This window comes from Megachile rotundata, chromosome 10 (assembly GCF_050947335.1).
Source record: "Megachile rotundata isolate GNS110a chromosome 10, iyMegRotu1, whole genome shotgun sequence".
NCBI classification, from domain to species: domain Eukaryota; kingdom Metazoa; phylum Arthropoda; class Insecta; order Hymenoptera; family Megachilidae; genus Megachile; species Megachile rotundata.
In genome coordinates, this window is record NC_134992.1 from 9,544,801 (window position 1) to 9,571,470 (window position 26,670).

General features: G+C 33.2%; 2 protein-coding genes across 7 annotated transcripts in view; one reads left to right on the forward strand and one right to left on the reverse strand.

Moving 5' to 3' along the window:
- The window catches only part of Ppn (proteoglycan-like sulfated glycoprotein papilin), a 185,354-nt gene extending 173,116 nt beyond the window's left edge, over positions 1–12,238 (reverse strand). For 3 of the 5 annotated variants that reach the window (XM_076536696.1, XM_076536698.1, XM_076536697.1), the window contains exons 1-2: positions 12,023–12,238; positions 5,238–5,680 (exon numbers count right to left, since the gene is read on the reverse strand). In XM_076536696.1, the coding sequence (XP_076392811.1) occupies positions 5,238–5,515 (278 nt within the window). In that variant the 5' untranslated portion in view covers positions 5,516–5,680; positions 12,023–12,238. The remainder of the gene's footprint in view (positions 1–5,237; positions 5,681–12,022) is intronic. The other 2 variants (XM_076536700.1, XM_076536699.1) reach the window with 1 other exon arrangement.
- Positions 12,239–18,480: 6,242 nt separating this feature from the next.
- Positions 18,481–26,670, forward strand: Rsph4a (Radial spoke head protein 4a). 2 transcript variants are annotated; one of them, XM_012281951.2, is made up of 11 exons: positions 18,485–18,785; positions 20,179–20,368; positions 20,455–20,660; positions 21,601–21,688; positions 21,826–22,071; positions 23,848–23,970; positions 24,037–24,190; positions 25,162–25,310; positions 25,584–25,804; positions 26,012–26,199; positions 26,253–26,670. In XM_012281951.2, exons 1-11 carry the CDS (start codon positions 18,667–18,669, stop codon positions 26,315–26,317), a joined length of 1,749 nt encoding a protein of 582 aa, XP_012137341.1. In that variant the 5' UTR covers positions 18,485–18,666; the 3' UTR covers positions 26,318–26,670. The 2 variants fall into 2 exon arrangements, with proteins under 2 accessions (XP_012137342.1, XP_012137341.1); XM_012281952.2 differs by lacking the exon at positions 26,253–26,670 and having other exon boundaries at positions 18,481–18,785; positions 25,162–25,269; positions 26,012–26,156.

Genomic DNA, 26,670 nt, shown 5'->3' on the forward strand with positions numbered 1-26,670 from the left:
AAAACGATTCCTCGGCCTTGCCGGCCATATATTCGTGTCGTAAAGGGTACAAAATGGAGGCCGTACAAGGAAGACAGGATCCCCGGCAGAACTCGGATTTCTTTCTGGGATTCCCGAACGCGCATGATTGATGATGCTGTTAACGTGCGTTAATGATACGCCTCATTTGTTCGGAAAACTCTACTGCGATATACCGAGAGGTAATTCCGGAGAAAATTTCTCTTTCGGTAAACGTTTCATTGATATATGACTTCGACCCGAAAAATTTCCAACATAATTTCGAGATAATTGTTCGCTTTTCAAGATTGATGGTACATGTTAATCGTGCTATGTTTATTAATATTTTAATGATGTTTAACATTTCATATTTTCTTACTAATCTTAAAACTGTTACAATAAGTTGGACGCACAGTATGACACACCTATGGAAATCATAGATTAAATTTAATTAAAAAATGAAGATAATTTAAATAAAATTGAGAATCATATGCGAATATAGAAAAAGGGACTATGAACGAGAAGCAAAGAACGTTTGAAAAAAGGTAAAAAAAATTTGTAGGAATTAATTAACTAATCGATGAGTTCTATTACGGCGTTTAAATCAATTTGAAGCACGATTGTCCGATTATCGTGCTTAGCCCGCATAATCAAGACGCGTCGTAATTGAGAGCGGGTAATATCTGACCCAGCGATAATAATCGGTTAATTGGGAAATCGTAATTTCCTGGGGACGATCGAATAGAATCGCGAAATCGCGCGATACGTTTTCAGCGGATTTACGGTTATAACAGTACTCTCCACCTGCGCTCTGTATAAAGGGTTATTGTGGCGAGCTTTCAGATACCATTCTCCTGGCCGATCCGTTGGCAGGATAATGGCTTATGCTAATTCCTGCCTCTATGTAGATGTCCTTCCGACTCGCTGTACACAGGCTACGCGTGTAATACGTCAGATTTAAAATTCAACGCTGCGAACGCTCGCGGCGAACGCGAGATTAACTATCGGAGCTTGCGGACCGGCAATAAAGGGAATAGAGAAGGAAAAATATTGGGAAGAGGGTGACGCGGTATGCGATTAATACGACGTGCCTTATCGCTGTTTTTTCGGAAAACGGATTCGCGGGCTTATGACCGTGATATTTTCGGACTGTTACGAACTATTTTTATTTATGGACTGTTTCTATCAGCTCGTGGATGAATTTAGGGAATTTTATGATTTTCAGATTTTTTATATTGGAAAATTTTTATATTGTGTTTTCTGAATTTTTAACTTTTTGTTTCTGTGAATTAATTATCGAATTTATAAAATTTCGAAGTACCTGATTTTACTAAGAGGACGAATTCCTTGAATTCCCTAAATTCCCTAAATTTCCTCAATTCCCTAAATTCCAGAAATTCAACAAATTCTCAAAATTCTTCAAATTTTTGAATTCCCGAATTCTACACTTTTCGAATCTTCGAATTTCTTCAATTTTCCCAAAAGATTAAATTTATCAGATTCCCTAAATTCCCCAAGTTCCCTAAATTCCTCAAATTCCCTAAATTCCTTAAATTCTTAAAATTCCTCACATTCCCTAAATTTCCTAAATTCTCTAAATTCCTTAAATTCCCGACATTTTCTAATTTCTCTAAATTCCCCGAATTCTCTAAATTAGATAAATTCCCTAAATTCTCCAAACTCCCTAAATTCCTTAAGTTTCCTAAATTCCCCAAATTTTCTAAATTTTCCAAATTTCCTAGATTCCCTAAATTTTCTAAATTCGCCAAATTCCCCAAATTCTCTAAATTCACCAAATATCCTAAATTCTCTAAATTCGACAAATTTCCCAGAGTCCCAAATTCCCCAAATTCTCTAAATTCGCCAAATTCCCTAAATTCCTCAAATACCTCAAATTCCCTAAATTTTCCTAAATTCTCCAAATTCTCTAAATTCCCTAAATTTCCCAAATTCTCCCTATTCTCCAAATTCCCTAAATCCCCCAAATTCTCTAGATTTCCCAAATGCTCCAAATTCTCCAAATTCTCCAAATTCTCTAAATTACCCAAATTCCCTGAATTTCAAATTATCGAATTCTTCAAATTTCCCAAGTTTCCCAAGTGCTCAAATTCGCCACATTCCCAACGTCCACAGTATATACACCATCAATTCACGCGTCGGTATATTGTTCGAAGTCGTCCGGAAAAAAGATGGCCCAATGAAAAACGCAACACAATTTGTTCGTCTAAACTTGTACATTACCGAACGGTTAGAGAGAAGAAATTTTGTGAACGATAACAGCCATACGTTCTCACTCGGTTACCACGCAAACAGACAAAGAGAAAGAAAACAAACGGTTTGTACCGAGAAACATGATTTGCTAGATCGCATCCAGCGGTTCGACCTTCCTTTATCCAACGGTTCGAGGCCCGCTTCAAAGAACAGCCGGAAAAATAAACGCGAGACTTCTGTCACGTTCCATGAGCATTAGAACCGGAGGAATTGCGGTCGAGATGATGCTCGAGCGATTCACGAGAGCCGGCAAAGAGCAAGAGGGCAAACGGACCTTTTCTCGTTAATTGAAAGCGACAAGCAGCTTTTTCTTCCGTTAATCTCGAACCCGGCAGAAAAGAAAGGAAACGAAGAAATCGGCTGGCACACGATGCAGCGCGAGCAACGACCGACTGTTTTGACAAATGACGGGAGAGAGATAGGAGAAACGGACGCACATGTCCCGAGAAACTTGCCACCCTTCCACCACATGTGCCACGCGAATTGTGTGTCAGGAGGATCGTAAAAATCCGACGCCCATAGCTTTTCCTGGGAATTTTCACACGAGAACTTCCTGCCTGGACCTCGTTCGATTAACTTTCCGAACACGCGAAACTACTTTGCGCCTACGAATCGGGATTATTTGGCGGAAAACCGGGGAAAATCGAGACTGTTATCGGCTAATTGCCTCGTGAGTGAATTTCTCCCAATGAAAACTGATTGCACATTTTTAGATATTTGTAACCTGTTATGAACTTTGGTAGAAATTATCGGTTAAATATTTCTTGTGCTTTGCGTAAATACTGGAGCTACCTTGTTATTTATGTGGATCAATTCTTTGCTACATTTTTCGTAAAATGTAGAATATTAAGAATGACAATTCGTGAAAATATTTGAACTTTGTTTATTTTTCAATTCAAAACGTCTCATGAATCATTAATATTTTTAGCGTACGATTTTATGCAAAAACCCGCGTAAAAAGATATGTGCTTCCTTTAAAAAAAAATGGAGTTTACATAGAAATTACAGCATTTCTTATACGATGTCCCTCTTCATAAATTATGTAAAAAAATTATTTTACATAAAACTTACAGCATCTATAGAAATAAAGTTTCGTAACAAATAGTGTAAAAAAAATATATTGTTCCGTCAAAAAAAATGATAAAATTTGTTGGCTTATAAATAGCTTTATAAAATTTTGTACCAATTGCAAACTTATAAAATAAGAACACCGTCTATAAATAATTTGTTCCACGATTTTTTCGTTTGAAATAATTTGAATAGCATACTAATAAATTACCGCTAAATATCATCTAATCGACGAAAAGTACAAATGAGTTTCACGTATCTCAACGAAGCAAAAAATCGGTGAAAGAAGCGGGTAAAAGCAGCTCGTTATAGTTCGCGGGCGGCCTCGTAATTATGTCACAATTGTACGCGAACCACGTATATGTCGTAATACTCGGATAAGCACGGTAATGGAACAGATAAAAATGAGTGGACTGGCTATTTATAATGTAATCATTTTTTTTTACGAATCTCGTTAATAATAATCAACAGCTTCCAACTAAACATTTAAAAGTATTTAAATTACAAATTTAATGTTGGAGTAAATTATTTGAAGCAAATTTGAAGTAAAGTATTGCAAATTTTTATGGATGTAGCTTGGAAAGGGTGATTAATATAGTTAGATGATTGTTTATGTTTTTATGTGTTTTTGATGATGAGATAAATGAGTCATGAAATGAAGTAAATAAAAATATTTTAAATAAATTAGAGTTTATATAAATTCTGCTTTAGATGTACGACATATAATATTAATATATATGAGCATGATAAAAATTAGTTATGGAATATTAAATTAGATACTGTGTATTAGAAAAATATTTGAACATACCTTATGTATATGGTATAAGAAAATACTACTTCATAGTAGAAAAATTTATTAATAATTTCGACGACATTTTAAATAAATTATTACACAAATTCATTATCATACTAAATTATCGCAGTAAATACTTAAGTAAAATACTAAAAGATTTTTTAAAAATATTTTAACTTCGCTATTCTCTCAATCTAACTACCAAACTATGTTACATACTCATGTGAATATTATGTATTAAACATAACTTCACATTTTACATTTTACAGTACTAATTACAGTAATAATATTAATAACCACATATATTGATTTGTAACATTTATTAATTGTATCAATAATTTCCTAAAACTGTGACATGCAGTGAATTTTTCCCAAATACTTGGTAAATTTTCAAAATAAATTTCGTGGAATATGAGATCGAATATGAAAAGATTTTGTAGTTTAATCTTCTTTAATTCTGTTCCGGAGAATCGCAGTGTTCTACTGAATCACCCGTTACCATTTAAATAAATAATCCTGGTCTAAATATAATAAACAATATTCTGTCTCCTTTTTTTCATGAACCTTCATACAGGATTATTCGTATATAAAATTATTAATAAAAACATGGCAAAAATTTTATTACTATAATTCATAAAACAACCCTTATGAGTATGAATCAAAGTTTCTAAAAATTTTGTGGTGTGTTTTCTTCTTTATATCTATGCAAATTTTGTAAAAAAAATCCACTACTCAAATACAGTAATGTAACAGAAAATAAAAACTATAATTATTTCTACAATTTCTATAATTAATTTTAAATATCTTCATACGAGATAAACCACGCAAGTATATAAAATTGCTACTAAAAAATGTAGCAAAACATATGTGTTCCACTACAACATTCCTGTTATGAATATAAAAGACCCTAACTAATATAAAATACCCTAATTCTTATTTAGAAATATAAACACCTCCAATGCAAATAAAAAATTTCTCTTTCATCGAACCCGTACAAAATTGCCAATAAAAAAAGAAGACAGCAAAATATTATATTACAACACCGATAAATAATAATTACAACACCAAAAAAAAGTTAATAATAAAAAGAATAGTATTCAGAACTAACCACGTGCTGCTAGTGGTCGTCATTCCCGCTGAGGATCGGGAAGCACGCAGTGAAACCGGAAAAGCCCTCTCGACACTAGTGTTGAACGAACGAGAAACGCGCACCACCTTCGCGTACGGGAGTCGGCCACTGACTGAACGTGACTCTGATTCTCTGGAACCGGGAGGAGGCTGCGTCGACCGGTCAGGGACCACGAGCCTGCGGCCTTCTGACACTCGAGTCACCGTCAATTTCTTTACTCCCCCTCCTACACCCTCTTCGGGACTTCTTTGCTTCATGTCTTTCACAGACTGTTACGTTTCGTTTACACTCTTTTCCATTTCTAAACAGAGACCTCCTGGTGGTCCTGGTCTTCCTTAACAACTGCATCGCTCGGATGGCTCTCTTTTATACTCACACACGCTGACAATGCGCATTCCTTATGCGTTTTATGTGCTAGGAATCTGCATATTATAGGAATAATGTAGGATATGTAATAATTTTTGTCCGATAGATGTATGAAGCAATGGTTTCATCGATGTAGTCTGCTGATCAGAGGTAACTTGTGTTTGGGAGTGTGTTTAAGAGGTAACTTGTGCGCTAAAGAGGTACATTGTGTTTGGAAGTGTGTTAAAGAGGTACATTGTGTTTGGAAGCGTGTTAAAGAGGTACCTTGTGTTTAGTATATTAATCCCGAAATTGTATAATTAATATATCAAAAAGTATTTGTCGTTGAAGTGTAGAAATGGTGAACTATTGGTTTTGGAGAACTGTGTTCCTCAGTGAGGATGTGACTCCTCCTCTAAATCGAGATGAACTTCATCACGATTTAGGTCTACTGGTGGGTCTACTCTTCCTTGACAATCACATCATTTAGTACATTTTGAACTCCTTCGACTCATTACAACTATGCATTACAACAACAGGTCCATTACGATTTTTATTTCTAAGCAAAGATCTCCTGGTGCTCCTCCTCCTCAACAACTGCATCGACCAAATTTATACATTCTCCATTTTATCTTCCATTACTCGTCCTTGTAAATCAGGTTTCTGTGTTAACTTACGTTCGTTGGAATTTTTATTAAATACAGATCTACTAATGTTTCGTTCTTAATACTTGCATCATTTAAATGCATTTTGTACTCGTTCGAGCGAATATGACTCAAGAGTCTGACTTGACTTTGCATCATGATTGTCATTAGAGGTCTGCTGGTGGTCCTAGACTCTCTTGACAACTGTATCAATTGATTAAGTGCATCTTGTGCTCGATGAGTGAATTAGGATTCTGAGATAACTACATGTATATTACGATTTCTAAACAGACCTAGTGGTCTTAGTCTTCGTCGACTTCATAGATCATCGGCTGACATTTTGTATTTTCTATGCGTGTAGATAGGGATTCTCAGTAAAGTACGTGATAATTTGCATTTCTAAACAGAGAGTCCCTGGTGGTACAAGTCCTTAACAACTGTATCGTTCAATTTCATTTTGTATTTATTTACGTGCACAGTTTAAAGTTTGCAGACCAACACCTAAGTTTTTAATATTTCAAATTCTTGCATTCTTAAATATTTCTTTTTCTTTTTATATTTCAGCAATTCTAACCTTACAAAGTTTCATATTTTTGAATTTTTTAATTTCTAAAATTCTAAACTTGCAAGAGTCCGTATTTCTAAAGCTTCAATTTTCAAATTTTCTAAAAGCCTAAATTTGCAAGGTTCTTCATTTCAAGGTTTATTTCCAAGTTTCACTAAAGTTCCACATTATTTTCAAAATGTTCAAAAGTGTAATTTTTAAGAATTTTTTTCCTCAATCTCCAAATACATAAATTTACAAATTTGCATTTACGAAAGAAGAACAGAGATGCTGCAACTAGTTCCATAAATCAGATGATGAAAACCGCTTCCTATTTTTGAAAGCGCAGTTTCAAAAGAGGTATTATGTTCATTTTGCAGAATGAAAAATTAATTACAACGTCTAGTAACAAGTTTGCAAAACAATTAGGGCAAACTAGGAACACGGTAACCATAAATTCTTGAGGATCGTTGTTCATTTATCCGTTAGTTAGCCTGGAAACACTTAGAAACTAAGCTACTTCGCTCCTAAAACTTTACTCCTTGTATCAACATAATGAAACTCGGAACAAATAAGTAATTTTTTTGTACTTTTACAGACATACCTAGGTACTAACATCAAATATGAAGCACTACAAAAATATGTATGTATATGCATGTATAAAATTTGTATATTAAAACAGAAAGAGTGAAACAAATTTGAGAATTCATTTGGAACCTTTGAAGAGTTTGAGTTTTTGATAATTTGGCATTTAGGGATTTTGAGATATTTATAAATTTGCAAGTTTGGGGATTTAAAAATTTAGATTTGGTGGTTTGGAGATTTAGAGGTTTGAGAATTGGGCTTTTGGTCGTTTAGCAATTTGGGAATTTGGAGATTTTGTGATTTAGAGATTTGGAGATTTAGAGATTTGGAGATTTGGAGATTTGGAAATTTGGAGATTTGGAGATTTGGAAATTTGGAGATTTGGAGATTTGAAGATTTAGAGATTTGGAGAATTAGGGATTTGGAAATATAGACTTTTGGATTTAGAGCTTTGGGAATTTGGAGGTTTTGTGATTTAGAGATTTAGAGATTTGGAGATTTGGAGATTTGGAGATTTGGAGATTTAGAGATTTGGAGATTTGGAGATTTGGAGATTTGGAGATTTGGAGATTTGGAGATTTGGAGATTTGGAGATTTGGAGATTTGCAGATTTGGAGATTTAGAGATTTGGAGAATTAGGGATTTGGAGATATAGACTTTTGGATTTAGAGCTTTGGAAATTTACAGTTTTGGAGATTTAGGGATGTGGAGATATAAAGATTTTGTGATGTGGAGCTTTGGAGATTTAAAAATTTAGAGAATTAAACAAATGGAAATTTGGAGATTTGGATCTTTGGGGATTTAGAGTTTTTTAGGTTTGTAGATTTACAGATGTAAAGACTTTGAGATTTGATGATTTAGAGATTTATACATTTGGAGATTCATAATTTTAAACATTTATAAATTCGTTAAATTTATGGATTTGGAGGTTAGCTACATGAAAATCCAGAATCATCGGTAACATAAAACATCCCGAAACTTATGACCTCCAAAATTCAAGCTTCCAACAATACAAACTTCAAAAAATTCAAAGATTTGAAAATTTCAATCAAAAACTATCTAAACCATCTAACATCACATCCCTCACATACAACCACATCCCTCACTCTATAATCCACATTATATCCTCTTCACCGTGCTCCATCAATCCACACATCACATTCCACAAAAAGAACTTCATACAACACCTGAACAAGTGAAATAATTTTGAAGCAACACACAGTGCAGGTATTTCGCAAGCATCGACATTGTTCCGTGACCCAGTGTGCGAAGTACATCGTTCAAGGGCGAGTGGACAGGAAGACCAATGGTTCTGGAAATTCATTCAGCGGCTCATTCACTGGGTCTGTGGACGTCTTAATGAAAAGTGAGCTCGCGATTTACGAGCGATTGGTCGGTACGCGCGTTGAAATGGCCGATGAATAATGTAAAGCGTGCTCCGTGGATCGCCCCTTAATAGCAGCCAGCGACACGATTCCCTTGATGGAATACGCAAACTACCAAAGCAGAACAACGAACAGAGCTATAAGCTGGGGACGACGTGAAAAATTTGCCCGTGGTCGTGTGTTTTTTAGGGGCGTATGAAATTAACGCGAATGGATAACGAAGTTATTTTCAATTTTTGTTATCTTTTTTGTTGTTGCATTTTTTTATAGCATTATACAATGGTATTTTTTAATGGTGTTTTTATGTGGTGGATAGTAAAATGTAAGATGCAAAATATAATGAAATATGTAATTTATATAATAGTATTTTTTATAGTATTTTTTTCTATTGCTATAGCATTTTTCTGTAGTGTTATAATGTATGTATACACATATGTTACATATGAATTTTTTAATAGTATATGTGCATATGTTTGTATGTATATGTATACACATATGTTACATATGAATATTTTAATAGTATATGTACGTATGTATGTATATGTATACACATATGTTACATAACATATGTATACAGATATGTTACATATACATACATATGCATACTATTAAAAAATTCATATGTATTATGTATACACATATGTTACATATGAATTTTTTAATAGTATATGTATATATGTTTGTATGTATATGTATACACATATGTTACATATGAATTTTTTAATAGTACATGTACATATGTTTATATGTATATACATATATACACATATGTTACATATACATACATATGTATACCATTAAAAAATTCATATGTATTATATATACATATATGTTACATATGTATGTGTATAAAGGTATAGAACTTTTATTTTAGAACATATATTAGAATTTTTTAACAGCATACACATGTGTGTATATGTATACATATATGTCACATATGTTATATAGAGGTATAGAATTTTTTAATAACATTTTTATGTAATACATATTAAAAAATGTAAGACACAAAATATAAATGTAAAGTATAATAAAATTTGCAATTTATGTAATAGTATGTTTGTGATAGTATAATTAATACAGTTGAAGAACCATACAAAGCTATTCAGCTATTTTCAAATAAACTAACTGCAAATATAACTATATTCCCATGTGTGTATAACTACCCACACAGTTGTTTCAATCATTGAAAATTGATGCAATATGTTTGCCCATACGTGAACGTTTATCTGCAATATTGCCATGTTTACGTTAAATATATGTATATTGCGTCAATATAAGCATGTGCAAATTAAAGCGAAATAACACTTCATTTTAATAGAATCGGTTATAGATGAAAATTGATTGAAATTTTACAATGGAAATAAGTGGACGACCTTGAAAAATTTGTGTCATTAAAATTGAATTGGTAAATTAGTTTAATAATTGTCGATGCAATTAGTAGACGTGGAACAATTTATGACTGCACGTGTCAGAAGTGTCCACACCTTGATATATTATTAAATCGTTAACATCGAGATCTTCAGGGTCACAAATACATTTATATTCCCATTAACAGGGATTTTTAAGAATTATACAGTAATTAACCATAGTGATTGTGAGTTTCAATTTGATTCTCAGTTTTTATTATTTTATTGTTATTGACAGTTTGTTGATATGAACAAATATGGGGAATTTTGTTCAGCATTGCTATCGTGGCTTCAATGTGTGCCGAGTTATTATTAATTAATTATTAATCAATTGAAGTTTCAATTAATATGCAGATATTGACGCAAATAGATACCGGGATCATCTGTATATTGTGAAATTTTCAAGCTTTTACTTTGCAATTCTCATTTTGTTGCATTTTTTTAAATTAATAAACTTTTGTATTTTCGTGTTTCATAAATTTTCAAATTTTTTCATTTTTGAACTTCCAAACTTTTTGATTAAATTTTGAAATTCTCAAGTTTCTGAATTTTTAAATTTCTAACTTTTCAGATGGATACATCACCAAATTTCTAAACTTAAAAATTTCCAAATATTCATATTTTTAAATTACTCAATTTTCATGTATTGCGTGATTCAAAATCACTAAACTTCCACGCATTCGAATTATGAAAAATTCCAAATGTCCACGCATTTAAAATTTCAGACTTAATCAGTGTCCATGGATTTGAAACTTCAAAGTTACCAAATGTTCACATATTTAAAAATTCAGAATTACCAAATGTTTATGGACTTCAAATTTTAAAGTTACTAAATGTTCATGGACTTGAAACTCTAAAGTTACTAAATGTTCATGGATTTCAAACTTCAAAGTAACCTAATGTTAAAGCATTAAAAATCCTCAAATTACCAAATGTTCATGGACTTGAATCTTCAAAGTTACCAAATGTTAATGCATTAAAAATCCTCAAATTACCAAATGTTCATGGACTTGAAACTTCAAAGTTACCTAAAGTTAAATCATTAAAAATCTTCAAATTACCAAATGTTCATGGACTTGAATCATCAAAATTACCAAATGTCGATGCATTAAAAATCTTCAAATTACCAAATGTTCATGGACTTCAAACTTCAAAGTAACCTCATATTAAATCATTAAAAATCCTCAAATTACCAAATGTTCATGGACTTCAAACTTCAAAGTTACCTAAAGTTAAATCATTAAAAATCCTCAAATTACCAAATGTTCATGGACTTGAATCATCAAAATTACCAAATGTCGATGCATTAAAAATCTTCAAATTACTAAATGTTCATGGACTTGAAACTTCAAAGTTACCTAATGTTAAAGCATTAAAAATCCTCAAATTACCAAATGTTCATGGACTTCAAACTTCAAAGTTACCTAAAGTTAAATCATTAAAAATCCTCAAATTACCAAATGTTCATGGACTTGAATCATCAAAATTACCAAATGTCGATGCATTAAAAATCTTCAAATTACCAAATGTTCATGGACTTCAAACTTCAATGTAACCTCATATTAAATCATAAAAAATCCTCAAATTACCAAATGTTCATAGACTTGAAACTTCAAAATTATCAAATGTCCATGCATTTGAAATTTTCAAATTGCCAAATGTTCATGGACTTGAATCTTCAAAGTTACCAAGTATTAATGCATTAAAAATCCTCAAATTACCAAACGTATCCAAAATCGCAAAATTTCCCAAACCCACGTGGTTCCCCACAATAAATCTACGTTCCTCTACCAATGCATTTATACATCACTGCAAAAGTACTAGTTACGCAAATATAATCAATCCACAGACTAACCGTGTGCATCGAGGGCGCATCGTGACGGATGATAGGCAACCCGTCCAGCGGGGATCCTGGCCGATAAATCTCCGTGTATCCTGCGTTAATTCGCGTCTCGTGTACGAAGGACCGATACTCGAGTCCTCGCGAAAGGACACGCGCGTGCAACTCGCGAGAGAAAACTGATCGAAAGAAGCGCGGTACACGAAGAGAGAACCGACCGATACTGGTGCTTTCGGTTTGCCGACGAAGAGGGAGCTGAAGAGAGAAACAGAGAAGCAACGGAGGACCGAAAGAGAAGATCCCGGAGAGGAGAGTGGAAGGGAGAGAATCGAATGGTGGGGACTTCTTACTCATTCATACTTAAACGCCCCCGCAAAATTGCAAGCAGTGCCTCGCTCATTCGAAGCGCGAGTAACGCTGACTGATTAACGAATTTACTGCGCTCTGTCCGAACGACCGGGCTGTGATTCATTGAGGAGCTCCTTGGGGATTTTCATTGAATCACTAGATGCTTTCAGAGAACCATAAACGACGATTTACTGACAAATGCATCGTTTGATTGATTTATGCATTGATTGAATCAGCTGTGGTTGCATCAAATTAGCTTTTGATGCTTTTCATAAAGTTTCTAGAGGTTTTGAATTGTTTTAGGAAGGTTTGATTCTGAGAGAAAAAAATTGTAGCAATAGAAAAAAAATCCTTATTCAATTTTTCGTAGAAATATAACATGCTTACAATTATATTAGATGTTTTCCATATATGTATAATTTGACTGTGTATAATTTGATATGTGTTTAATTTTATAATTTTGACTGTAATTTTAGCAGAGGATAAATTACTATGATTGTAGGAAACGATATTTTACTACAATACTTATTAACAATAAATTACTATAAAATACTAAAAAAGAATGAATTACTACAACACTAAGAAACAATAGATTACTATAATACTAATAAACAATAAATTACTACAACACTAAGAAACAATAAATTATTATAAAATACTAAAAAAGAATGAATTACTACAACACTAAGAAACAATAGATTACTATAATACTAATAAACAATAAATTACTACAACACTAAGAAACAATAAATTAGTACAAAATATTAAAAAAGAATGAATTACTACAACACTAACAAACAATAGATTACTATAATACTAATAAACAATAAATTACTACAGCACTAAGAAACAATAAATTAGTACAAAATATTAAAAAAGAATGAATTACTACAACACTAACAAACAATAGATTACTATAATACTAATAAACAATAAATTACTGTAATACTAAAAAAGAATGAATTACTACAACACTAAAAAACACTAAAAAATACTAAATCACTACAACAACAACCAACAATTCACAATAACTTGCCTCACACAGCGAATAAAAGAATTCCCGCCAAAATATCCACAGCGTCAGCTGATCGCCAGGTGACCGCCATCTTGAAGCGCCCCACAAAATGGCAAAACTAAACGCAACTAAACAATTAATACAACGAAAAATGTACAAATAATATTTAGTCGAAATAGTAACTCGATCATGATACAGAATGCGAATGTCATGTCACAGAATCGAAACGTTTCACGAAATTCGTCGGACACGATTACCGGACGAGCATTGACGCGTGTTTGTTAATTGGAACACGCGATTCAATTTCGATGGGGCTTGTAATTCGTTCAAGCGAATCGTCATGCGTTCGATCGACGTCTGATCATGCACCTTTTATTAATCGACACACTGTTTTGCTAATTATCACTCATTAACGAATCACCATAGCGTTGGACAATCGCGACTGCGCGTGAGGGGTGGAAATTATGAAATATAATCGAATTTGACTTGCAATTGCATTTTGAAAATTTTGTATTTGTGTTTGATGATTTTTATTGTTATTTTGAGGCAAAATATTTTGTATTTGTGATGTGCTATTTTGTATTTTATTGTATTATAATGTCCTTTATTTACATATGCTGTTGTTTGTATGAATGATATGGAGATTTGTCATTTTTATTTTATTTTTAATTAGTAATATGGAAGTTGGAAAATCTATCAATAGATAGTCTATCTGTTAGTCTATCTATTAATATAATACGTTATAATTGTATATTATAATTATATTATAAATTTATCAACAGCTCATTTTGCATGGTAAAAGAAATGTATTGAAGCATTCAACAAAAAGTGACAAACACTTAAACTTATTAAAGCATTTAATTGTGCAAATTATTTTACTACTAAAATATTTAAATACATAGATTATATAATTCTTGAAATATTTAAATAAATAAATAATTTTATTACCAGTGTATTATTAAAGTACCCAATAACTTGTCATTCAATAAACTTATATCAACACACATTACACCTAAAAATACCCATGAATGTTCCCAAGTTCCCAAATTCCCAAACATATCCCTAGATCTCCCAGTTCAGCGTTAATTTCAGAGTCGTTACATAACAGCAATTCGAAATTTCTTCGAACGAAAGAAAGAGAACCAATAAAATTAGTTCCCCGACAAATTTTGGAGTTAATTAACTCCCAAAGGTTGTTACACACAGGAAACGCAGGATTGTGTAACTTGCAACGGAAATTATGGACCTGAAAATAACTGAGATTGTACAGTCACCGAAAAGGCTTTGAAATTAGTTCAACGAGAGGAACTTGACGATGTACCAAGCGTTGAACTTCGAGCGAACACTACGCTAAAATATCTACTCGCTTATTTAAATAAATACAACGCCTCCACCGCTTCCGATGAATATTTACGTGCGAGATCACGTTTGTTTTCAGAGATCCCCATTCCAGATATGTTTATTTGTTTGAACACGACCAATTGCTCCTGTACAATTTTTTGACGCTGGCTACATTGTGGAAGTGACTAACAATCGGTATATTTTTGACGTTCACAAATTTTTATTATAACTTTTGCTATTGAGGTATGGGGATTTTAATGTGTAGGGTGATTCAAGGGTGGTATGATAGAGGTGTAAAAGGAAATTAGGGAAAAGGTGTTTTTTTGGTGGTAGTTCAAACACGAAGCAAATTTGCAGAGGAAACAGTTGAGAACCAGCTACAATTCCTGTTGAAGAGTTACACTAATTTTGAGACACCCTGTATAATTTTTTGGAACTTGATATTTTTTATTATTTGTAATTTTTACCACTTGCAAAATTGTTATGGCTCTATGTATTATATAAATGAAATGTGTTCCTAGTGCTCAAAATTATTTTCTGTTTTAATGTCAACCAATACATATACTGTGACATATTTTACACACATTGCAAAGTTAATTTTTGACAATTTAAATTTGGCGATCAATGAGTTAACTAATGGCTGACATCAACATTCAACCATATGTTGATATAAGATTAATATTTCCGTACGAATATACCAATCAATAATTATTAATTGAGTGAAGAAAATAGTTCCCGCCAAAAACGCCTTAGCGACCGCCATATTGAAGCGCCTCACAAAATGGCGGAACAGCAACCAAATGCAACTAAACAGTTAATAATACATTTCTATATGTATAGACTGATATTATTAGGACTTAATTCATTTACCTAATTGAAAATACTTGTATTATGTGCTTGAAGTGATGTAAAATAAATATAACAAGATTTAATATTAGATCAAAGTTGAGAACGAAAGCACCTAACCTAATTTTCTACAGCTTCAATGTGATATTTCCTATCTGTTAAGATCTAGTCAAAGTTTAGGACAAAAATACCTAACATAATTTTCAGCAGCGTGATATTTCATATCTGTTAAGATAATCAGCAATGTCAACATTTATAAAAGTACTCATAAACGACAATATTTATGAAACGACTATTATGATAATGGCCAATGCATCATAAAGCATATGTACAGCTTTATTTTTAGATCTAATGAATCACGCATAGATAGAGTACACCAATGCAATCTTTGCAAGAATAGAAAATGCGAACAGAAAGTTTCCATAAAAATGAATGTGATATCTATGAGACTGTAATCGAAATTTTTGTAACGCCAGCGTTAATTACGCGAAATCAATGGTATCGCGTGATTTCAGTGGTAGACTAACAATTTGCATGTACCAATTAACTGGACGCAATCGTATTCAATAATCGTCCATCGGCGGTTTCGGAAATCGCAGGGATTATAGAAATTCGCTTGGCTATCAGTTAGTCAGACGTGCGAGGCTATTTATCATCGGGCGAATTCGTCAGCTAGAGATCGATCAATCGAAACGGGGAGGGTGAAACCACGGCACGTGGTGGATTTTCGACGCACGAATCGCTAATAATCCGGGATTTCGCAATTTCGCGAACGATATAACAGGTGCTACCCGCGAGCGAGCAGCGAGCTGGAGATGTGACCGTCGTTGATTAAATATCAATAATCGAATTGGAACAGGCGAAATGAAACACGAAATTTAACAAACAATTTATACGATTTCATTTAATACGTAGCTGTAGTTAATAATGAAAATGTATAACTGTCAACTACATTTGTGTACCCTGTGCTAAAAATTTCGCTGGAAATCGAGTGCGAAACTTTATCAATTATTATGACTTAACTTATGAAGTGTAAAAATTCGAAAAAAATTTCAAAATTTATAATTTAGAAATGCAATTCTAAAATTTTCAATATTAAGATCATACCAGGGAATTTAGGTTAATAAAAATCTATTCTATGAATTGTCTCTCCAGTGTTTGTTGAAGTTACAGGTTTTCATAGATCTGAAGTGAATTGAATTTTCCAGCTATCGACAGGCATCAATCGTCGATAATTGAAGCGTTTGAAAGAATTTTCATTAATACTGTTAATCAATTCGACACAATGAGAGACTGCTTTAAAATGCTACACAAAGGCGACGTTATGAAGCGTCGATATAAAAATATTATAATAAAACTCTTTACAGGAAATAAATGAAACGTTGCAAACGATAATGAATATCAAAAATACAGGTACAGGTATTTTTATACATTTATCCATTTTTTTGTATATTACACCTTGAAATCTATGAAATGAAATGAAAGGAAGTGGCAGTTTCGAAGGATCCAAAATGGAGACAATTCCGCAACAGTTGTTTAAGTCTAAAAGGAAGGACACGTGTCCTATTGCACAGAACTAGGGATGGGCGTCAGAGGAAGCAGCTAGTGACCTCGAGAATCAACGTTTCTATTTAGGGCAAACGATAGACGATAACCGTGCTCCAGGATGCAGCCTGATATGTAGAAAGCGGCGCGTGCGATTTAATTTCATTCAGATAGATATGACCATTCATGTCAGAGATACGTTTCATTCTTCCGTCTTCAACTTGGATTTACATACAAATTATCCTATTAAATATTAATGTCGCAGGAGTTCACATTGTAGCTTAAATTGCTTTAATGGCGCCGTGCTGTCTTTGCTCAAAGATGTCTTTTATTATCTTCATTCCTGTATTGAATTTGTTGTAGAAATTGATGTAAAAATTGATTTCGTTTATTGAAAAAATAAATTATGTTTTTTAGTGCATTCATAAATGATTTACTTTATTGTAAAAATAAATGATGTTGTTTATTGTACAACTAAATGCTGTATTTTATTGTAAAAATATAAATGTTTTAATTTATTGTCAAAATAAATGATTTCATTCATTGAAAAAATATAAATGATTTAATTTATTGTCAAAATAAATGTTGTACTTTATTGCAAACATAAGTGATGTATTTTATTCTAAAAATAAATACTTCACTTCATTGTAAAAATTAATGATTTAATTTATTGTAAAAATAAATGCTGTACTCTATTGTAAAAATAAATGCTGTACTTTATTGTTAAAATAAATGATGTACTTTATTACAAAAATTAATGGTGTACTTTATCGTAAAAATAAATGATTTAATTTATTCTAAAAATAAATACTGTACTTCATTGTAAAAATTAATGATTTAATTTATTGTAAAAATAAATGCTGTACTTCATTGTAAAAATTAATGATTTAATTTATTGTAAAAATAAATGACTTAATTTGTTGTAAAAATGAATGATATATTTTATTGTAAAAATAAATGATTACCTAACTAAACGAACTAGACTTGCACAAAATATTAAAGTTTCCAAATATACACCCAACATAACCTACAATATAATAATATAAAATAATAACATTCATTTTGACCAAGTAATTTTCTCCATACATTAAAACATCGATGTCTTCATGAAAGTTTGTTCATGACATTAAAGTTTGACAGACACGAAGCGTCCATTTTATTCAAAACGTGTCGATTCGCCCATATTAGTTTCAGGAAACAGAAATCAGTCCGATCACCGTAGAACCGCTTATCATCGAGTCAGGTTTAATTAATTTCGAGTTGATTAGGGACGTTTTCGGTTCGTTAATATATTTGGGTCATTAGATAACGCTTTCGAAACGGTAGTCGTGAAGCTACGCCTCTGAAACGGATGAACGATGCTGATTATGCGTTGGAAATAAAAGAAGAGGAAAGAAAAAACGAGAAGAGAATCGACATTGTTCGTCAGCGATATGCTTTTTGTGTAACGATGACAGATTACCGAACCACCAATTACGTTTTCGACGAATGATAATAATTTGAGCGACGTAACGATGAAATGTATAGTTTGTAGTATTCGAACGAGTTTACGAAGATAATCAAAATGGCGTACTGTTATGACGTCGAGGAAGTACCTCCCGATGATGTTCCCAGTGTGGAGCACGATTTGCGAAGAGCTAAAATGTTTCTTCAGAAACATAGCCCTGAATCTGGCGATAGTCTGTGAGTTTAGAGATTAAGGTTGTTAAATATTTTGGGGAGAGGTTGGAATTTGGGGAAAATAGTTTGGGGGATTTAGGATGTGGGGTGTTTGGAAGTTTAGGGATTTTAGGTTTTGTGGAGTTGGTAATTTTGGGATTTGGGGATTTGGGGATTTGAAGGATCGAGGATTTGGGGATTTCAAGATTTGAGGATTTAGGGATTTGGAGATTTCAAGGTTTGAGGATTTGGGGATTTGGGGATTTCAAGGTTTGAGGATTTGGGGATTTGGGAATTTCAAGGTTTGAGGTTTTGGGAATTTGGGATTTGAGGATTTGGGAATTTAGGGATATGGGGATTTGGGGATTTGGGGATGTGGGCATTTGGGAATCTGGGGATTTGGGGATTTAGGAATTTGGGAATTTGGGAATTTGGGGATTTCAAGATTTGAGGATTTGGGGATTTGGGAATTTCAAGGTTTCAGGTTTTGGGAATTTAGGGATTTGGGGATTTGGGGATTTGGGGATTTGGGGATTTGGGGATTTGGGGATTTGGGGATTTGGGGATTTGGGAATTTGGGGATTTGGGGATTTGGGGATTTGGGGATTTGGGGATTTGGGGATTTGGGGATTTGGGGATTTGGGAATTCAGGGATATGGGGATTTGGGAATTCAGGGATATGGGGATTTGAGGATTTGGGGATTTGGGCATTAGGGAATCTGGGGATTTGGGGATTTAGGAATTTGGGAATTTGGGAATTTGGGGACATAGGGGTTTGGACACATAGGGGTTTGAACACATAGGGTCTTGGATATTTGAGAATTTAGAAATTTAGAAATATGAAAATTTAGGAATTTAAGGATTTAGACAGTTGGAAATTTAGGAATTTAGGATTTTAATAATGTCACAGTTTAGGAACTAGAAGATTTATACATTTGCTAATTTGGAGGTTAGAAAACGTAAAGATCTGGAATTATAGAGGTTAGGAAATTTAGAGATTTAGTAATTTAGGACTTTAGGAATTTAGAGGTTAGGAAACTAGGAAGTTTGAGTGTTTAGAGATATGATAATTTAGAAACTTCGTCAGGAATATGAAAATTTAAGATTTGATAATCTAGAGGTTAGGAAATACGATTTTAACATTTGAGAATTTTCAAACTTGAAGATATACGAATGTAAAAATTGAAAACTGAAAAAAATTAACAAATTTTAAAACCTTGATATTTACTGTACAAATTCAATTTTCTGCAAATTCAACAAATTTGACAATTAAAAATTCTTCCAATAAATTAAGTTAGTTAAAACCCTACCTTACACCCAACATAGAAGTCCTTCATAAAAAACATCTCCCAAAATTGAAAAGTTTTAAGATCCTCTAACATTAAACATTTCTTCTCATCAATTTTCAATGAATTAGATACGATCACTTAGCAGAGCTCCTAAACAAAATCCTCGCAGAACAACCAAGAAACGCAGTCGACGTTTTCGAAGAGATCAGCAAGAAGGTGAAGCGAGAAAGGTTCAAAACAGAGGATAATCATCTTCGAGACCTATACGTACCACCGGTACAGTACAAAGAAGCTAAGAACCTCATCAAACTGTTCAAGGTATTAAGGTGTCAAGGTTAGAAAGGTATCCATAATTCAGATGCAAAGAATCATCAATAATTTGATCTTCCTTGCTATAATTACAGGATGTGCAAACCATGTACACGGGTGAGCAAGTTAAGGTGGATGAAGAGGAGGAAGAAGAAGAAGACAAGAAGAAGAAGAAGCCGGATATGTTGGATCTCTTGTATTACTTTGAACAGGCTAACGTTGGATTGCCAAGGAGCGAGATGGTTTTGCTTAACTTGGCACTTAGGAAACTTATGTCTCAGAATCCTATTGAAAATGTTAGGTACGTGTGATGTTATCTTTGGGTTTGATTTTGAGGTTAAAATTATCTCTATTGAAGATGAAACTAAAGTTTAAAATTATCTTTATGGAAGGTAAAGTCTGAACTTGTTTTTGTTGGAGATAAAGTTCAAGCTTGAAATTATCTCTTATTGAAGATAAAGTTTGATATCATCTCTTATTGAAGATAAAGTTCAAGTTTAAAATTATCACTGTTGAAGATGAAATTAAAGTTTACATTTATCTTTATGGAAGATAAAGTCTCAACTTGTTTTTGTTGGAGATAAAGTTCAAGCTTGAAATTATCTCTTATTGAAGATAAAGTTTGATATTATCTCTTATTGAAGACAAAGTTCAAGTTTAAAATTATCTCTGTTGAAGATGAAATTAAAGTTTACATTTTTCTTTATGGAAGATAAAGTCTGAACTTGTTTTTGTTGGAGATAAAGTTCAAGCTTGAAATTATCTCTTATTGAAGATAAAGTTTGATATCATCTATTATTGAAGATAAAGTTCAAGTTTAAAATTATCTCTGTTGAAGATGAAATTAAAGTTTACATTTATCTTTATGGAAGATAAAGTCTGAACTTGTTTTTGTTGGAGATAAAGTTCAAGCTTGAAATTATCTCTTATTGAAGATAAAGTTTGATATTATCCCTTTTGAAGATAAAGTTTAAAATGATCTTTGCTCAAGATAAAATTAATGTTTGAAATTATCTTCATCTAAGATAAAGTTAAAGATAAACTTGAAGATAACGTTCAAGTTTATACGTCTTTATTGGAAATGAAGTTGAAGTTTCAAATAATCTTGATCAAAGATAAAATTCAAGTTTAAAATCATCTTCATTTATTTATATCGTGATTAAATTTAATTAATCAATTTTATTAAGTCCTATATTAAATTTTTCGTTATAATTTTACTAAGCATGAATTCATAATGGCAGATTCTGGGGCAAAATCCTGGGCAGCCCAAAAAATTATTACGTAGCGGAAGCAGACCTCCAGCCGGAAGAATTAAACAGACGATTAGAGGCAAGCGCAACTGCAAAATTCAGTCCTATTTAATTTCTTCAAGCAGTTATTTAAAGAATTCAGTTTTGCGGAGATACTGTTAAAATTAATAGCGCCGAAGGCAAAACAAAGCATTCCCTGAATCCCTTTGGTTTCAGAAAATAGCAGAAGAGGAGGAACGGAAGCGCCAGGAAGAGCAAGCGAAAGCGGAAGAAGCGCGCAGAGCCACCGAAGAAATTGCTGAACCTGTGGGAAGAGAAGCTGAAGAAGACGCGGAAGAAGCTGAAGCTGAAGCGAAAGAAGAGGAGGGCTTGAAGCTTGTCTTTCCACCTCTGCCTACTCATTCATGGAAACCGCCACCGGAAGTACCTCCAGAGAGAATAGGAAGTGGCGTGAATACCAAGGTATTATCGTAGAATACTTCGCAGTTAAATGTTGAAATAACGAACATAGATCCGCGGGTTCTATTTATGTACAGGGTGATTCACGTTACTGGTTCGTGTTAAGTGACTTCTATTTATTGAATTTATTTAGAAGCATTTATTTAAGTGTTCTATATAAAATTTATACTATCTGATCGTTTGGAATGATGCTATTTGAAGTTGTAGTGAATGTGCTTATACAGGGTGATTCATTTATTGTGTCATTTGAACTGCACTGGTTTTTGCAACTGCACATCAAATTTACACTAGGTTACAAGGTTATGAAGGTTGATTCACCTAACTGTTTAAAGTTATTTCATTTGAACTGAATATTAAAAGTACATATACAGGGTGATTCATTTATTGCATCATTTAAACTGCACTAGTTTTTGTAACTGTACATCAGATTTAGACTATGTTTTAAACTTATGAAGGTTGATTCACCTAACTGTTTAAAGTAATTTCATTTGAACTGAATATTAAATGTGCTTATACAGGGTGATTCATTTATTATGTCATTTAAACTACATTATTTTCTGTAACTGTACATCAAGTTTACACAATGTTCCAAACGTATGAAAGTTGATTCACCTAACTGTTTAAAGTAATTTCATTTGAACTGAATATTAAATGTACATATACAAGGTGATTCATTTTCTGTGTCCTTTAAACTACACTGTTTTCTGTAACTGTACATCAAATTTACATTATGCTCCAAACATATGAAGGTTGATTCACCTAACTGTTTAAAGTTATTTCATTTGAACTGAATATTAAAAGTACATATACAGGGTGATTCATTTATTGCATCATTTAAACTGCACTAGTTTTTGTAACTGTACATCAGATTTAGACTATGTTTTAAACTTACGAAGGTTGATTCACCTAACTGTTTAAAGTAATTTCATTTGAACTGAATATTAAAAGTACATATACAGGGTGATTCATTTATTGTGTCATTTAAACTACATTATTTTCTGTAAATGTACATCAAATTTATACTATGCTTCAAACTTATGAAGGTTGATTCACCTAACTGTTTAAAGTAATTTCATTTGAACTGAATATTAAATGTGCTTATACAGGGTGATTCATTTTCTGTGTCCTTTAAACTACACTGTTTTCTGTGACTGTACATCAAATTTACACTCTGCTCCAAACTTATGAAGGTTGATTAACCTAACTGTTTAATCTAAAGTAATTTGGACTATATATTAAGTGTATATATACAGGGTGATTCAGAAATATATTGTCTGATGAACAGGGCAAATTATACTGCTTCTTAAACATGCATATCAATTGCACAATATTTTATAAACTTATGCAAGGTGCTTCATCTAACTGCACCATCAAAAGTAATTTCACTATCACACCATTACATGAAACTGCCTGTACAAATTCAACATACAAACCAGTACAAATTATCCATTATTTTAACCCATAATCTTCACTACTTTGAGCTGTCACTTGTAACTGAAATTAAATTGTATTCAGCGAAGTTAAATTGTATCTCCTTAAATGAATCACCCTATACCTCTCACACCCCAAAAAGTGTCCATCAAAAATAAAAATCCCAGATAATTTACGTAACAGTACCATCAAAATAAAAGAACCGCGCTTATTACGATAAAATTTAAGCGCCTTAATTAGGTGGTACAGTTACATGAATCATCTCGTGTACGTCTAACGAAGAGATTAATATGCAACGCAAGACACGGTGGTTGTTTTCATCAAACCCGATGGTCCACTTTGTTCCAGGTGTATTTTGTATGCAACGAACCAGGTCTGGACAAGTGGGTCGAACTTCCATCGGTTACTCCGCAGCAGATAGTAATTGCACGACAGATTGTTCGCTATTGCACCGGAAATTTGGAGACACCGGTACGTGGCGGTTTCCGGTCTATGACGTCATTTCGATGTACTTCAATCTCGTTGCTTTCCCTCTAGCTATACACTTTCCCACCGTTTCCTGGAAAGGAAAAGAATTATCTTCGCGCGCAGATAGCTAGAATCAGCGCGGCTACGTTGGTTTCACCGATTGGCTTCTATACGTTTGGCGGGGAGGACGAGGAAGAGGAATTTGGAGAAGAAGCTCCCGAAGGTGTTATGACACTTATTATAATAATCAAATTATATAAGCAGTTCTGAGCTATTTTTCAAAATTATTTTTTCTGACGTTTCGGTATATGACCTTTGACATACAGGGTGTCTCACAAGTTGAGACACTTGGGGTTAACTTTCGAGAATTTCTTTACGAAACCTATACTAGTTTTGAGACACCCTGTATATCAAAGCTTCGGAGTCCTGCAGTCAAAAAATTACGAAGTTAAAATTTTGAAGTTTCAATGTGATATAAAGTTGACGAGTTTTCAAGTAATAATGGCGTACAAATAATATTAATATTTTGAAGTTTAAAAATTTCAAAGTTGAGAAATATAAAAATTACAGAATTGCAGTGTTACAGAGTTTGAAGGTTCCTAAATTTTTAAATTGAAATAGTACCAAAATTCCAATATCAAAATCCAAAAATTTCAAAATACCAAAACACCAAAATCACATAATTGCACTGCTGTAATTAATGTCACAAAATTTTGAAACTTTACTATTTTAAAATCTTCATATCCCAAAATCCTAAAAATTGCAAAATTACAAAAATCCCCAAAATTGTAAAACTACAAACATCTAAAAAATTGCAAAATTACAAAAATCCCCAAAATTGTAAAACTACAAACATCTAAAAAATTGCAAAATTACAAAAATCCCAAAAATTACAAAATTACAAAGTCCCCAGAATTGCAAAATTACAAAAATCCCAAAAATTGCAAAACTACAAACATGCAAAAAAATTGCAAAATTACAAAAATCCCCAAAATTGCAGAAGTACAAAAATTGCAAAATTGCAAAAATCCTCCAAATTGCAAAATTACAAAAATTCCCAAAATTGCAAAATTACAAAAATTTCAAAAACTGCAAAGTTACAAAAATCCCCAAAAACCTTAGAATCCTAAAAGATTAAAAAATTTCAATATTCTCTATTTTCAAATTCTCAATTTCTTTCTATAACAACTGCAGGAGGAGGACTGTCTGAAAACGTGCACTACGACCCTCGGCCAATAAAGGAGTTGATCGACCCCTCGATGTCTAACTGGTGCCACCACTCACCCTACATCTTAAAACAAGGTCGTACCGTCTGGTGGGACCCCAGCAGATCAGACGAACAAGTTATTCAAAATATTCTACTACTTCAATCCTATTACTTCAAAGACCACTTGAAACTCAATCTATCATAATATCAATCAGATTCAAAAAATGTCTAAGCAGACACTCGCTAAAGTAGAAGACATTATGACTATCCACAACTAGAACAAAGAAAATTATATATATTCTTACGAATTCGAAAAATATCTCTTCTAAACCCCGTCTCATAGTTTGACATCGATGAATTTGGCAAAGTTTTGAAAACAGAGTAAAAGACGTTATTTCGTTGATACCAGGAAGTCATGGACGAGGAGGATCTCGACGAAGAAGAGGAAGAAGCGGCCGGCGTTCAAAGAGAGGTTGGCCCGCCCCTTTTAACCCCGTTGTCAGAAGACGCGGTGGTAGATTCGATAACACCTTGGACAGGAACGCAGTCCTCTCAAATATTGCCAGAGCTCGCTGTCGCATTAATTCGATCGAACATTTGGCCGGGGGCGTTCGCGTTCGCCTGTGGAAGGTGCGTGCACTCTGGCTCGTATTCAATAATGATTTTCCATTAAGCAGACCCGTGATATCTACGATATTTATGGTGGTCGACGAATATAAATTCTACGGTGGGAAGAAACAGTGCAATGACCCGGGATATTATCCATAACCTAATCTATAGTGGCGCAAGAAAGAGATATTAATGCGTGGGAAATTAATGTTTGTTTAATGTTCGCAGGCGATTCGCTAACTTGTACGTTGGATGGGGGTGCAAGTATACGGCTTACAATTATAGTCCACCGTGGATGCCGGAGGTGCAGGAGCAGTATCCCATAGGTCCTGAGATTATGGAGATTCGGGATCCCACGTTTGAGGAGGAGGAGGCATATCGAATCTCCAAATTACCGCCACCTCCGTTAGAAATGGGTGAGTACTGTAGATGATATGATTTGGGGTGGAATTACATGACGAGTTTGCAGATGAAGAAGAAGAGGCTGTGGATGTGGAGGAGGAAGAGGAAGAGGAGGATGACGAAGACGAATGATCGAAGCAATCGCATTACTGAAATGGCGATGATCTAAAACTGTCGGCACTTTGTGTTTGGAAAGGCACTGGCTTCTGTGGATTGTGGATAAATTTAGGAATATTTGGGAATTCGATTTTGTAGTTTGAGTTAGGAATTCTGTGACTCAGAGATTTAGGAATTTAGAGAAAGAGAGTTAGAGTTGAAAACTTGGAAATATTGAAATTTGAAATCTCAGGACTTTAAGATCCCGGTATTGAGAAGATGTAGTACAGTGAGCGAATTGTTCTCCACACATAATTTTTAGACTCGTGGAATATATTGCAAACAATATAAAAACAATATTAATAAACAATAAATATATAATAAATACA

Coding starts and splice junctions, on each gene's coding strand:
- Rsph4a (XM_012281951.2), top strand. CDS start 18,667: ATGGCGTACTGTTATGACGTCGAGGAAGTACCTCCCGATGATGTTCCC. Junction 20,661..21,600: donor AATCCTATTGAAAATGTTAG/GTACGTGTGATG, acceptor TCATAATGGCAG/ATTCTGGGGCAAAATCCTGG. Junction 23,971..24,036: donor CCGGAAATTTGGAGACACCG/GTACGTGGCGGT, acceptor CTTTCCCTCTAG/CTATACACTTTCCCACCGTT.